A 16,258-nucleotide genomic window follows, 5' to 3' on the forward strand; every position below is an offset into this window, starting at 1 on the left:
ATTTCAGCTCATCAAATTGTTATTAGTCTTAAATTGCCCCTGTCTCAACCTTTTTGGAGCATGTTGCTATCATCTGATTTGAAATGACTGTACATTAAAAAAAATTTTTAAAAATTCACAGGGTAAAACATCATATAATGTGCAGTTGTAGTGCTTTCAATATAGCAAAGGGTGAATATAATTTACAAATCACTCCTGTTTGTTTTTATTAGCATTTTTCATACTGTCCCAACTTTTTCAGAATTGGAGTTGTACTTCATTCCCTCATTAAAGACTTTTAAAGGCTTTTTTAAGTACATGAAAAAAAAAATGTCCCCCTGTATTCACATACTTTTTTGCTTCAAATCAAAGTTTTAATGTTATGATTCATCCCGGACCTGGTTGGTTTGGTTCATGGCTTAGAATCCTTACTTTAATCATTTTTTTTTAAATCCCTGTGAAGAAAATTAATGAGAAAAATACTTCAAGAACCAAGGCCGCTGAAAAAGCAGATGGTCACTGTTGCTCTCTAATGTATTAGTATTATTAATATCGCACAAAGTACTTCCCACATTGATGCTCAAGCCATATAATAAGTGAAATTCTGAGAATTTTGAGATCATCTAGAGCTCTGGAAGGTTTACCATCTTAGTTATTGACCTACTGCATTCAATTGCTTCTTACCATATCTACTATGTCTGCCATTGTGACGATAAAAATGGCCGCCATGGCCCAAGTGTTGCGGGCCCAGCGTGTGTGATCAATCCACGCGGAGAACGACACCAATTTCTTTGGAAATACCTTAGGAAACAAGATAGATAAAATCACATACAGAACAAGTCACAAATACAATTCATAATTTGACATCCAGTCACACCAATAATATAGAGACACATCAATATGGTTTCTAATGTGGTGTTATGGCTGTGAATTAATCAGTGTTTTTCAACAAATCTTCAAAGAGAGCAAAATATTCTAGTTCAGTTTCAAGAACCGACTTATATTTTTGGTTCACTGAAGTCTCTCCCCTTGTGAAGCCTTTATCTGTTTTCGTTGCTATTTCCCACCTTTCAAAGACTGACTATGGCATGGACAAATAGCATTTTATTGCAAGCTGTGACAGAGCACATCGTTGGCTGGACTTATGGAATGAATACGCCCTTCACTAAGAAAACTGGTGTTTCGAGTCTGAACGAGACTCAGAGCAGCATTGAACTGGGACATTTACTTGGTAAATAAACTGAACAAAATGGGGTATCTCGCTCATGAACGAATGATGCATGTTGTTCTTGATTAAGTAAAGTTTCCGTTGAAAGAGGTGCATGCTGTTTGTTCAGTTCGGCATGTGAGTCAATAGCTATGTTTCCATCAACGCATTTATATGCGCATTTTAGGATATCGCATAAAATCTGCTGGATGGAAACACCAAGATGCGAATAAAATCTCCAAAATGTGCATAGAAATCTTATACGCTCGCTTGAGGTGGATACATTTTCGATAAGAAGAAATGCACATAAACTATGATGGAAACACATTTACAGAATAAACTCCTATTGAATTTAACAGGAATACAAGAAATAATACAAAAATAATGTGGCTGAATAATTAATTCATAACTGGATGAACCAGCGGACCAATCATTGCAACTTAATTGTTGCCCTGGTCATTCTGAAAAACCGGTGTCCTAAAAATCCAAAGCCTGCATAGAGTTTGCAGAGCAAGTATGTTAAAACACAAACTTGCACTTTTCCCGAAGAGCAGGTTTATTAATACTTTTAAAGAATATCTTATAGATCCACACCACAAAGTCTTGATGGAGGAACGCACACACACATAGTGTTCCCAGAACTGTGACGTGCTGTCATTTCCACTCATGAAACGAGTTATTAAAGTGTTTTGTCTGCGCGTCCTAAACCACGAGTATTTTATTAATAAAACAGTCACACAGTTGCTACAATTTCCCCGGAAGTGACGATTTTATACTTTTGAACGCAAGAGATGGAAACGCAGCTTTATCCGCACATTGTTTTTACGATATTCTGATTTTTCGCATAAATTAAATTCACGGAAACATAGCTAATGTAATTCAACAAGGAAGAATTCGCTCAATTTAAGAATGTGTAAAGATGGCTGATGATCAATCAAAATTGAAATGACGTAAGGACGTTATTGCAAATCCTAATTCATTTTTTAGCATATTTAGTCTAATTTAGTCTTTTTCTATAACTTGATCATAGTCAAACACAAGCAGTTGACAAATTGAAGGAAAAGATCTGCTTTGTTGTCATTTGTAGAGACTTTTGGTATTTAAAGGGTCATGAAATGAAAAATAAAATGTTCCTTGATATTTAGACATATAAGAGGCAACTGCACTATAAAAACATCCAATAAATTTCAGAATTCAAAACTTCCTTTCCAGTCTAAAAAGAGCATTTATAGTTTCCACTCTATTGAAACGTATCGTTTTGGAAACTGTGTGTTCGTGACATCACGAGACATTGCTCAGTTATATTTACACGCCCCACAACATATATCATCGCACCCTTGGCCCCACCCTCTGGTGCTCAGTTTGTATTGTAAACAGAGAGGGAGAGAGACAGGCTTAGTTTGACCAGCTATTCCTGAACACCAAACGAGACCCATCTGGACTATTTAGACGGTTTTTTGTGCATATGACATGCATTACACAGACGTCTTTGACCATTGTCATGTTTATCGCGCCACTTTTAAAAGACACGGTGTCTGTTAAAACTCAGAAAATGAGACTCAGTACGGCTTCATTAAGCTGCTCTGTGTCTTGCTGCTGTTGCGCCCATCTGCGCTATTTTTTATTGTTGGTGCATGTATCAAAGTACTAGCTGGACGTCTTTGACCATTTGCTTGCGTTTCTGGAAACCTGCGCCTCAGTGCACCTATGTGTGTGTCTTGTTTCCCTGTGCTATGTACTGTGAATATGCGGCTCATATCAGCGTGAACTGCTCATGAACCAGTCATAATACCATTTAAGATTTGCAAAGAACTGTTATTGAAGAATGGGGCAGTTAATAAAATCTTGGACTGAACAGCAAAACCATGAGTAAACAGTTTCATTCATGAATATTTCAAATGCCATGACTGTTTGACAGTTTATGGTGCTGATGTGCTTTAGTGAACATTTTAATATATACGGAAGCAATATGTTGGATGTGCGTTGTGTAAACCCTGAAATTTTGTTTTATAATGTTGTGGAGAGCTGGTTTATTCTCTTGTAATTGATTTTAAAATATGGCTGTATTTGAGTGGTAATAAAATTATCAATTATTACTAAACTATGACAGTTTTGGTGCAAAGAACTTTACTGACATTATCAGTGGACCACAGGGAAGATAATACAATGTAACAATTCAAGGATGGCAAAGGAGGAAGCTGGGACCAGCTTAACACAACACGTAGACATTTATTGTACATACACTTTTCAGTGTCACACAATAAGGCTGTTCAGCTGTAACATTCAAAGCACATGCTGTTTTTCAGGAGACACATTCAACATAACGTCACACACAACCACATCGACATGCATCTTTCTCTCTCCCCGTCTGCTGCTGTCTCCTGTCCTCAAATACTCCCACTGCCCTTCACTGGAAAGCAAGACCGGTGTGGTACACAGGTGGAACTCATTCACCACTCATCTTCCCAGCCTCGCCCTGCCCAGACGCCGCTCGGTCCACCCTGCTCGCCACACCCAATTATAAAAAAAAATTAAATTTCATGACCCCTTTAAACACTATTTTGTAGTCATAGACATGCAAATTTAAATTATGGATATTAAGACTGGTCTCGGTCATGAACAACTCCTTTGAGTGAACGATTCAATGACTCACTCATAAAAGGCAACACACTGGTCACCACCTACAGGTGTAATGATGTAACCTACAGAGAGAGTCACTAAATGAATCAGTGAACAAATCTCTTTGGTGACCGGAATCAAAAGACTCCAACACGTTTTTAACCTTGTATGTAAATGACCTGTTTTCACAGTAAGTGACCAGTAAAGTCAATTGAAAGGCCTGTGATCTAATCACAGTGTGCACATGTTCAGTTCGACCTGGGCTGGGGGAGCATTGGGACATAGAGTTTGTGGAAATAATTGATTTTATTCACAGTGCTGCCAACAACAGGATTCTTAATGTAATATGATTCTTCCAAATCAATAAATTCTCCAATTAAATTGTAGGAAATATATGGCTTTTGTCTGGTGCCCGGTGAATGTGTCTGACTGTTTTTCCCCAATCTAAATCTCATTATCCATATGCCCTTTAAATCGGTGTATGTGTGAATCAATACTGGTACATAATTTTATTAATCAATGGGAAATGTGATGACCTCACTTATAAGAATCAAAAGTGCTAGTGCATGTTTGAGAGTGAGCCTTAGGAAAGATTTCATCCATGTGGTTGTTACATTAATATTACTTAAGAAGTTGACTGTGTATTAGACATGGAAACATTAATCAGATTTCAGCAAGGATCATGACCCCAGTGCCCAATGGAAAGCATCATTGTGCAATGTTAAAGGTGCTATATGTAAGACTGACAACAAGCGTTTGAAATGGGTACTGCAGTCCACATTCAAAATATTGGAGAGTTGTCTGCCCCGCCCCAGGCTCGAAACTCATGTGTGTTGCCAGAATGCTGACACGCAAATTAGCCAACTCAGCATCCGTTTTAAAGGATTTCTGGGCTTTAAGCTGTCTCCATCTTCCAAATATTTATCCTTGTTTTACTACGCCTTTGGTCATGATGGTTTTTAGACGGATGGCAAGGCTTTTTTAGGTCGGGTGGAATCTGTTATCTCTGATCCAGTTCGTTTGCTGGCTTCCATGGCTGCAGCACGCAGTGTTGTTTGCCTGCAAACTTGTTCAAATCTGGCAACCTGGCGGTGTCGAAATACTATTGGTGAGTGGGCAGTGGGCGGGATCACACAGGCCAAAACATAAACAGAAATTCTGGCCCAGAATGGAAACTTCAAAGTAGAATATACTGGCTGTAGCATTGTTATCGGACAAGCCAGTATTACAACTTAGCATGATTCCTAATTCTCTAATGACATATTACGGTCATTTTATGATTTAGTACAGTAAAAATATTACATATAGCACCTTTAAGAGAAACCTGCACGTGACATCATTGCAAATAATGCACCTCATGTCATATGCCACAAATCAGTAAGGCCACGTTCATGACAATAAATGAAAATTCATGAATTTCGCTACATTTACGCTGACAAGGAGGAAGGCGGGGCTGGGCCGTGACTATGCCCGGCCTCCAATCAGGCTAATCAGTTGAGGAGAGGGATAGGTGCAACGAGATGTGGCAGTTCGGGAGAGAGAGAGCTGCAGGCAGCTGCCCTGTATGCGTTTATGTTTGTGTCTTTGTGTTTAAGTTTATTAAAAATATTACTTTGATGCTCCGTCCGGTTCCCACCTCCTCCTTTCCAATGAACCCTGATACATTGGTGCCGAAGCCCGGGAAGGAGGAGGGATGCACCGTCTTAGAGTCCTTGCCACTACCATCCACCCCAAAGGAGCAGCTGCGGCCATCCGCCTGGACGCAGAGGAACGGCCACCGTCTGTGAGGGAAGGAGGGGCTCATTGCTGGCCGCCTGGAGTGGTGGGGCCATTGCCAGGGGCAGAGGAGTTCCTACCGGCCGCCAAAACGTGGCGGGGTTGGAAGAATGACCGCCGTCCACGAGAGGAGGAGGGGCTCGCTGCCGACCGACTAGAGCGGTAGAGCTGCTGCCAGGGGCAGAGGAGTTCCCTACCAGCCGCCAAAATGCGGAGGGGCATTCCGTCCACCAGGGGTCGGAGGACTGGCTCTGGTCCGCCCAGGGAGGAGCGGCTATTGTCAGCCAGAGGGTGGAGGAGTGATCGAGGACCAGGCGACAGCATGTCTGGGAACCAGCGAGTAAGTTTTTCCTCTCTCTCACTCTCACTGTCGCTCTGCGTTGGCCTTTCCCTCTCCTCCTTTTGTTTACTTCAGTTCGGCTTTCAACACCATCATCCCTGCTCTCCTATGGAATAAATTAACCCAGCTCTTGGTTCCCACCTCTATCTGTAAGTGGATCACCAGCTTTCTGACAGATAGGCAGCAGTTAGTGAGACTGGGGAAATTCACTGCCAGCACCTGTACAAACAGCACTAGTGCACCCAAGGGGTGCTCTCCCCACTACTCTTCTACCTGTACACAAATGACTGCACCATCAAATACCCCTCTGTCAAGCTCCGGAAGTTTGCAGACGACACTACAGTCATTGGCCTCATGCAAGACGATGACAAGTCTGCATACAGAAGGGAGGTTGAACAGCTGGCTGTCTGGTGCAGTCAAAACAACCTGAACAATCTAAAAACAGTGGAGATGATAGTGGACTTTAGGAGGAACACCCCAACATTGAACCCCCTCACTATTCTAAACAGCACTGTGACAGCACTGGAGTCATTCAGGTTACTGGGTTCTACCATCTCACAGGACCTGAAGTGGGAGACACACATTGACTCCATTGTGAAAAAGGCCGAGCAGAGGTTGTACTTCCTTCGCCAGTTGAGGAAGTTCAATCTGCCACAGGCGCTGCTGATACAGTTCTACTCAGCAGTCATTGAGTCTGTCCTCTGCACTTCAATAACTGTCTGGTTTGGTTCAGCTACCTAGTCAGACATCAGAAGACTTCAAAGGATAGTCCGGATTGCTGAGCAGATTATTGGTTCTCACCTTCCCACCCTCCAAGAACTGTACACCTCCAGAGTGAGAAAAAGGGCTGGAAAAATCACTTTGGACCCCATTCACCCAGCACACATCCTTTTTGAACTGTTTGGCGCTACAGAGCTCTGAGCACCAGAACAGTCAGGCACAAGAACAGTTTTTTCCCTCAGGCTATCCACCTTATGATCAGTTAAAACTGCCCCGAATACTCTCCATTCTGGCAATACAATCATGTGCATGTTCAACTGTTCATTCATATTTATGTTCCATTTATATTTATATGACATATCCTACCTCTTCTGCACAATACATTAAATCACCTTGCACATTACTGTATATCTGTATATAACATATTTGAACAACATATTGCCCTTCTGTAGTTTCCTCTACATTTTTATCTGTTGTATTTTATTTTTTATTCTTATTTCACTTTTTACATATATATGTTTATATTTATATTTCAATGTTTGTATGTATATGTTGTATATGTATATTTTTTGTATTCTCTTTGAACTGGAAGCTTCTGTCACCATGACAAATTCCTTGTGTGTGTAAGCATACTTGGCAATAAAGCTCATTCTGATTCTGATTCTTTTTTCAATATAATAATAGTACCACTTTTATTTTTAGTTTTTGTCTTTGCATATTCATTTTATGGGCCCCAGATATAGCCCTCATCTGCTTAAATTCAAGAAACGCAAGGTTTGGTCTCACATTCATGACATGTAAGCCTGCTGAATTTATTAACAAAACTGTAAAATTATAAATGCATCAAAGTTGCATCAAGCAAATTAAGCAAATAACACAAATATGGAGTTTTCTGTTTTATGTTTTTTTTGGGGGGGGGGAGGTTTAATAACAAAATCTCGGCTTTCAAATTCTGTCACATTATTTGGGAGCAGCTGGGATAAGGGAATGAAGAAAAAATCTTATATCTTAATTTGTTTTTGTAGTGATTCACAAAATAATGTTAGAATCCTTACTATGCAAACTTTACAAAATATTTTACTATTTGGTTAAATGCTGCTGTTCTTCACTATGTTTTAATATAAATGATGGTCGTTTCTACTTTTAATGGTATGAAGTACCATTAATGTAAATAGATCTGTTCAAATGTTGATTTTTGTTGTTTCTGAGCCAGATAAATACTGCTCAGATTGTTTAATACTTAAAAAGATATAGAATACTAGATAGATATTTCCTCCCCACTTATTTGAAATTGCTATTTAGCTACTTTTTATAAGCAGGTTGTAAGTCGCTAACTACTTTTTTAAAAGAGTAGCTTGACTGTAGTTTGACTACTTTAAATTATGAGAAGCTAGTAGCTTGGGGAACTACAGTTTCAAAGTAGATTCCCTTACACTGGATACATCACGTACAGTATGAAATGTCCTAGCCAGTGGATGCATGTTATGTGTGTAAATGATTAAGAAAGGTGTTAGATCAGTCACTCACCCGTGGAAAAATGGCTGCCAGTGAACAGATAGTGAGAATAAGAAGCAAGACTTCCCCCACTGCCAGAGTCACGTAGTTTGCTAACAACCTAAAACACACAGACAAAATGTTCACTTTCAGGTTACCTACTGATAAAATTAACGTGACGTTTCACCGCAGGCAACCGTGCTGCCAGGTTATTTTGAGCAGCAGATATCAGTGGTGGATATGGGCAGTGCTGTATTAATTAATTCATTAATTAATTCATGGATTAATAATCTTTTAAGCATTTTAATGTTTGTTTCTTGTGTTAATATGTCGGAGTTTTCAAAAAGGGATGGGCATTTTTCAACTATCCAATGAAAGTAGGGAATCTCAATGTAGTAAGCAAATCGTGTAAAGCAGTTGAAAAGCACCCATCCTGATTGGAAAACATCCATGTTTACTCTGCAGAGACACAAGTCTTGAATTCTGTGCAAAGGTTGGAGTCATTGGGCCAGTCACGTCAAGCTATCGCACACACGGCCTTACAAAAATTGAGAGTCCATGGCAAATTTGCAGCAAACTTGCCGCAAATACGCCACTGATAATTTTCACAGGCAAATGAGCTTTGCGGTATACTTGCAGCACATTGTCCATTGTAAATGATTGCCAGAGGTTCACCACTAGCGGTGAAGTGCTGCAAACTTCTGGCAATTGAATGTGAAAATAATGAGTGGTAAACTTGTGGCAAATTTGTGGCAAGTTTGTGGGAAATTTAGGTTTTTTGTAAGGGCATGCACAAATGATCAAAGCACGTATTCGTTTTGCGAATAACATTTCCATCACCTTAATGCACATTTGAACTAATGCGAAAATCTAGAAAATCTACCTCTGCATAGCATCTAAAATTTTAAGTGAATTTTGAGAGTTTACACATAGCCATTCAGAATTTCTTATTTGACATACAGTACATGGTCTAACTTCAAAATGCACATCAAAATTATTTGATGGAAACCCAGCTAATGATGGTGATCCGTGAAATATTATAAATTATGTCAAATCCTGAGTTTGTCCAGATCCACCGATTCTAATGGAAATCTAAAGAAGCCCAAATCTCCAAAACTCTTTTAGAAATGGGGTGTTTCAACTCCACAAACCGCACAGCATGCTTTGGGCATTTTTTTTTTTTTTTTTAATCTCAAACAACACTGTTATTTTCTGCAATGTCAAAAAAAAAAAAAAAAAAAGTGAGTGCTGCTGCCTAGCATTTGTTTTCAAACAGTAACTTCATTTGTTCCTTCATGAATCGCTATATAGCAACAGGATCATTAGCACTCCAAACAGATGCTGTAATAACAGCAAATAGACTCTGACTGGCCTCTGTTGACCTTTGGATCCTGAATAAGCCGGTTCAGATGCGATCAGGTGTGTTTGCATAGTGATGAGTTAATAGTTGACTAACCAGGGGTCAATGAGTGCCTCCATGATGGCAGTGAAGAGCAGCACCACACATGAGCAGCTGAACGCCGCTCCACTCTGCTTCTCTTTCTCAACAGAGAAGCGCGTCTCCAGCTCTGGATCCGTGAAGCGCAGAGACAGACGATTAGTGTACTTCCCTTTGAGCCTGTAGTGCACATGGGAACACACACAGATGCGTACTGTTAAAGGAACAGTTCACCTAACAGTTCAAATTCTATCATCATTTACTCACCCTGAAGTTTTTCAAAACACTGTATGATGTTATTTCTTCAGTAGAACACAAAAGTATGTCATGGCAACAAAGTTGTAAAATTGGCTAGAATTTTACACAGAGAAGAAAAATCACAGAAAAATCATGTTTACATGCATATTGTTTATGTCTTGTGGATTTGCTTCTAAAACAGTGAGTATTTTAATGTTTACAGATTGGCCCCATTCACTTACCTTGTAAGTGCATCACTGTCACCACTATTTTTGCTTTTTTTAATGAAAAGGAGGGACGAGTCTAAATAAATTTTTGTGGTAATCAATATTATGCCACAAATGCTGTCGACTGAGCTTAATATGTATTGAACCTGGAATATTCCTTTAAGTGCAAACTATCAACTAACTTGCTGCTTTATTGGTAGTTGAATTTCTAAAGCAGCTCCCACACACACACACACACACACACACACACACACACACTCAGAGTACTCACGCTTGTACGGTCTCTCTCTCCAACAAAGCTTCATTGAGGAGTTTATTGAGTTCCTGTTCATTCTCCTGAGCATCAATCACTCTTTCAGCCAGATCACGCAGACGCAGCCGACGGCGAGGGTTTGGAAACGAGGGATTTACCACCTAATACCAAACACACACACACACATTACCATGCTGTCTTTATCACACAGCATAATTATACTGCTCCTAAGATACCTAATAAGACACCATTTTAGACAAAATTTTAGGAGGCATCTCATTAGGGATAGGAATCGAAAGGAATTTAACAGTTCCGGCTCTGAATCCTCAGAAATATATTCAGTGTGCTTAAAAACGAATTATTTGACCTAATATCTGTGTGTGCTGTGTTATATATTTAATATGTTTTATTTTAGTTTTAGTTTTATTAAAGAATGGTGGTGTTATCTTATCAACATGCTTTACCATGTCAGATTACAGAAATGAGTCAGATTATGGAAGTAAAACGGGTTGTGGGTGGCGTTTCACATTGACTTTAATATCTGTAGTGTACAGTACATATACAATAGATGAAGCTCTAAAGAATAGATGTTAACAAACAAACATTCAAGCTAATTAATGAGTGACTTGGGGGGGCCTGGGTAGCTCAGCGAATATTGACGCTGACTACCACACCTGGAGTCGTGAGTTCGAATCCAGGGCATGCTGAGTGACTCCAGCCAGGTCTCCTAAGCAACCAAATTGGCCTGGTTGCTAGGGTGGGTAGAGTCACATGGGGTAACCTCCTCGTGGTCGCTATAATGTGGTTCTGCTCTCGGTGGGGCACGTGGTTGAGTTGTGCGTGGATGCCACAGAGAATAGCGTGAGCCTCCACACGCACTAGGTCTCCACGGTAACATGCTCAACAAGCCACGTGATAAAATGCGCGGATTGACGGTCTCAGACGGATTGAGGCAAGTCACTATGCCACCACGAGGACTTAGAACGCATTGGGAATTGGGCATTCCAAATTGGGGGAAAAAATAAAAAAGTGATTTGATTGAGTTTTTAATTAAATGGTTTATAAATACAAAAAAGCAGATGCCACTGGTCTGAGAGAAGTACCCGTGTATCCAGTTCCTCTGGCTCCTCCGGTGTGGTACATGCAGTGTGGACACTACCATTACACTCTGTAGTTTTGATCAGTAGAGGAGAATTCCCATTAGATGACGTCACTGACAGCTTCTGGAGAAAAAAAAAATTGCAGAAAGAGTGAGAAACAAAGAAAGATAAAGAGGTCAAAATGACAGCAACAGCAACAGGAATTTACACTCACTACTCCATTGATGCCGTTCTTGCCCACGGGTCCCTTTGGCACCACCACCAGATATGTCTCGATGCCCCTCTCTTTCAGGTATTCACAGCGGTCTCCCCCGTTCCCGGGCTCCACATCAAACTCTCCATGCAGACACTCCAGGGTGTTCTGGGAGATGTGTACTCGCCTAACAGACACATGTGAGTTGAGCAAACATGTGTTTTGAGTCCTTTAATAGCAAACTTAACCAGTTCTTTAACTGATTACACAATAAATCCAGAACAGTTTATCTGTTGTACATTTCATTTTTAAAAGGAAAAACTATGGGGCAAATTTAGTGAACAGTTTTACCACTGCATTCATTACGTTTACGCCTCTCTGTAAATTAGACACACTTCAATTGTGCATAAGTCGGCGCTATTTGCCTTGCACAGGTTACGCTGTGCTATTACTGCCCATGGAGAGCTGGAAGTTAAAGGAATTTTCACCAACACACAAGACGGGGAATTGTGGTGTGCAAATTTGTGCCGCACAGATTTTATCAGAGTGTTTGTACTGTTACCTCGTTTGCATAACTGTGAATTGGGTACAGTATGTGCAAATAAATGATGTTGTCAGCAGGTGCAATTAATTCTTAAAGGAATATTCCGGGTTGAATACAAGTTATTGACAGCATTTGTGGCATAATATTGATTACCACAAAATTACTTTTGACTCGTCCCTCCGTTTCTTAAAAAGAGCAAAACAACGGAACTTTGTACTTACAATGGAAGTGAATGGAGCCAATTTTTGAACGGTAAAATACTCGCTTTTTTTAAATTATAGCCATAAGACATAAACTATATGCGTGTAAACATGATTTTAATGTGATAAAATCACTTACTAACATTTGTAAAGTTATATCAAATTTTTGAATATTGTTGCCATGAAGACATAATGCTGTAAACCCTAAAATCCCCATAAAAGCGGCTTTACAGTTGAAATAATACATACGTTTTAACAGAAGAATTAATGTAACTGCTTTTATAAAATTATATTTCTGCCTTTAAACCCTCTAATAATTGTCCCCATTCACTTCCATTGTAAATGCCTCACTGTAACCCCAACTTTTGCTTTTTTTAAAGAAAATTGATTTTTGTGGTAATCAACATTATGGCACAAATGCTGTCGACTAAGCTTATCTTGAATATTCCTTTAATTAATTCCCCCAATGTCTTCCAAAAATTTCCAAACACAAACAACAACAACAACAACAACAAAACCAACAAAAAACATTTGCACATGTGAAGGTGTGAGTCATTACCCTGGTATCCCTCCTGCCTCCATCTTATTGGCTACTGTCACATCAGTGGACCACACATCATACTGCCAGCGCTTCTGGCCCAGCACCCCACCCAACACTGTCCCAGAATGCACCCCGACACGCATGTCGACATCTTTCTGCGTCTTCTCTCGAACATATCTGAGATCCAGATGAACGTGTCAGATGTTTTCACATTCAAGCACACCCAACACATCCAGTTAATCAGAATTAATTGATATGAACAGTCACTAATTTCCATGAAAGTGCTTGTGTCAGTTCATGAACAGTTCAGAAATGACATGCAGTCATAGCGATAAGCATGACTTACGAAATCGCCTCCACCATAGCCAAGCCCATCATTATAGAGCAGGCAGCATGGTCATCACGGTAATCTGGAAGGCCACAAATACAGTAATAGCAGTCCCCGAGAATCTTAATTCTCAACTGGTGGTATTTCTGATGAGAAAGGAAAGTACAACATCGCTTAGTTAGTATTGACCTAAAATGGTCAGACTAACAAAAAAGTCTGTAGCCAATTTAAAGGTTTAGTTCACCCAAAAATGAAAATTCTCTCATCATTTATTCACCCTTATGCCATCCCAGACTTTCTTTCATCTGCTGAACTGAAGCTTTGTAGAAGAATAGTTCAGCTCTGTAGGTCCATACAATTCAAGTGAATGGTGACCAGAACTTTGAAGATCCAAAAGCATATAAAAGGCAGCATGAAAGTAATCCATACGACTCCAGTGGTTAAATCCATGTCTTCAGAAGTGATATGATAGGTGTGGATGAGAAACAGATGAATATTTAAGTTCTTTTTTACTGTAAATCTCCACCTTTGACCAGCCCAGACCAGTAGGTGGCGACGTGCACAAATAATGGGAATCACCAAAAAACGAAAGAAGAATGTGGAATTGAAAGTGAAAGTAGAGATTGATAGTAAAAAATGACTTAAATATTCATCTGTTTCTCACCCACACCTATCATATCACTTCTGAAGACATGGATTAAACCACTGGAGTTGTATGGATTACTTTTATTCTGCCTTTATGTGATTTTTTTTGTTGCTTCAAAGTTTTGTCCACCATTCACTTGCATTGTATGGACCTACATTGCTGAAATATTCTCTAAAAATCTTCATTTGTGTTCTTCAGAAGAAAGAAAGTCATACACATCTGGGATGGCATGAGGGTGAGTAATTAATGAGAGAATTTAAATTTTTGGGTGAACTATCCCTTTAAGAAGTAGTTTCTGGATTAGACACATAAAGTCTGTTAATCTTGTAAACATCACTGAAAAGTTGCAAGAGTGTTTCTTTAACTACAGCCACTTTTATGTCCCAGAAGTCGATTTTTAATTAAAACTATATACTGTATATAATATGTATATGTCAATACCTGCACAATGACTGTCAACACAAAAAGTGAAATAAACATAAATAATTTCAATATTTTCAGTTTATATTAATATCAGCTAAAATTGTTGTCCCAAATAAAAACGTTTTGGACTTTCAAAAGTTTATGTATTTGGTTACCAAGAAGACAACAGTGTCAGTGGAAATCAAATTAGATTGTGTGAAAACTATTTTTCTTTATTAAAGATTACTTAAGTCAATTTGATGGAATTTTGTTATGAAATTGGTATGTGTAAATCTTAAAAATAGGCTAAAATATTTTTTTTGCAAGATTAAGCAGTTAGCCAGTTTATTCCAAAAATGAGAAAAATATTATTTTCAACACACAATGAATGGTGATATGAGATGTGGTGGAAATGACATTTGTTAATGACAGTTCAGGGACAAAATAAATGAGAATTCTCCTGTCATGTGTGTATATTCACTGTGTGACATTGTAAATAGACAAATTAAATAAACTAGTAAAAGTGTTAAAAGTTGTTATTTCTAAACTAGTTGAAGAAACACCCAAAAATGTTGAAAATGCATATGTAAAAACTCACAGCAGCTAGCTTGTCAAAACGGGCAAACAATTCGTTGAGCAACTTAACCAGTTCCTGCGCGCTACAGGATGAGGACAGCTGTGTGAAGCCCACGATGTCTGCGAACAGAATACTGCAACACAAATACAGTAAAACTACCTTTTGCAAACCATATGCAAACAACAACATTAAGCTTTTTGATGACTTCATGTCACTGCCACCACCGTCTGTAAATGTAGTGACTCTTACCTGACGTTCTCATGGCGATACATGTACATGGTGTTGAACTGCTGCATCTCTTTCTGACTGGCTTCTTTTTTCATGTCCTGAAGCATCTCGTCTGCGATGTGCTTGGGCAAGATGGATAGCAGGAGGCGCTCCTGTACACAGAGGAACAACGTCAAAATATTTGGTCATAACTTGTATACATTATACATGTTAACATAATTTTAGTGTGATAAAACTGCTTACTAACCTTATCTGTGTAAAGTTACATCCAATATTACAAATGTATTGTCATGACAACGAAACCCTGTAATCCAAATATTGGATATAACTAGGGCTGTCGATTAAATGTGTTAATTCAGTGCGATTTATTATATATATATATATATATGTGTGTGTGTGTGTGTGTGTGTGTTTACAAATTTACATAATTAATCATGTTCCCTGACTGGCATATGTTTCTACCATCGGAGTAATTCAAGCTTGAAGTGCCACATGTTTTCAGCAGGGGGCAGTAAGCGAAACTCCAGCAGAATCAGCAACATGCAGCTGTACCATATTTTAGCATTTCCTGCTGAGAAACAAACCACCACATTCAGGCTTGCTTCCTTGAAAATAACAACAGCAAAAGATGAGGATGCATTCTTGCGTTCAAACACAGCTGGACGGAGCACAGTTCCGAATGCAAAGATCTCAAGACGTGTTTTTCTAAGTTTCAAACTACATTTAACTTGAAACAGCTACCTAAATATGCTGTTTATGACTCGATGCAGACAAAGTGAGACACTCCAAAAACATCCTTCTGATGCATGTGTACATCGACACGTTCTTAGAAAAGCCCTTTAAATAAATCTATCTCAGACAGATTAACAAATTCAATTGGATTCCTGTGGACTTATTATATGCAATTAATTGTAATTAATTTATCGCCATGTGATGTAATTAATTAGATTTAAAAAATTATCAATTGAGAGCACTAGATATAACTTTACACTGATAAGGTTAGTAAGCGATTTTATCACACTAAAATCATGTTAACATGTATACTGTTTACGTCTTGTGACTATACTTTGATGATGTGTATTTTAGTGTTCAGAAACTGGCCCCATTTACTTCTATTTTAGGTGCCTTAATGTAACTGTGATTGTTTTTTTAATAAAGGAGGGACGAGTCGAAATTATTTTTGTGGTAAAAATAATTATACATTTTATT

General features: G+C 38.9%; 1 protein-coding gene across 2 annotated transcripts in view; it reads right to left on the bottom strand.

Moving 5' to 3' along the window:
* LOC127452518 (adenylate cyclase type 3-like) overlaps window positions 1-16,258 on the bottom strand; it is a 38,488-nt gene that overhangs the window by 9,179 nt on the left and 13,051 nt on the right. For both annotated transcript variants that reach the window (XR_007899279.1, XM_051718016.1), the window contains exons 3-12: window positions 15,071-15,201; window positions 14,843-14,954; window positions 13,215-13,342; window positions 12,887-13,045; window positions 11,605-11,770; window positions 11,394-11,513; window positions 10,309-10,451; window positions 9,592-9,753; window positions 8,169-8,256; window positions 664-780 (exon numbers count right to left, since the gene is read on the bottom strand). Coding sequence is in view for 1 of the 2 variants with exons in the window: in XM_051718016.1 (XP_051573976.1) it covers window positions 664-780; window positions 8,169-8,256; window positions 9,592-9,753; window positions 10,309-10,451; window positions 11,394-11,513; window positions 11,605-11,770; window positions 12,887-13,045; window positions 13,215-13,342; window positions 14,843-14,954; window positions 15,071-15,201 (1,326 nt within the window). In the remaining variant the exon portion in view is untranslated. The remainder of the gene's footprint in view (window positions 1-663; window positions 781-8,168; window positions 8,257-9,591; window positions 9,754-10,308; window positions 10,452-11,393; window positions 11,514-11,604; window positions 11,771-12,886; window positions 13,046-13,214; window positions 13,343-14,842; window positions 14,955-15,070; window positions 15,202-16,258) is intronic.

This window comes from Myxocyprinus asiaticus, chromosome 15 (genome assembly GCF_019703515.2).
Source record: "Myxocyprinus asiaticus isolate MX2 ecotype Aquarium Trade chromosome 15, UBuf_Myxa_2, whole genome shotgun sequence".
Classification (NCBI taxonomy): Eukaryota; Metazoa; Chordata; class Actinopteri; order Cypriniformes; family Catostomidae; genus Myxocyprinus; species Myxocyprinus asiaticus.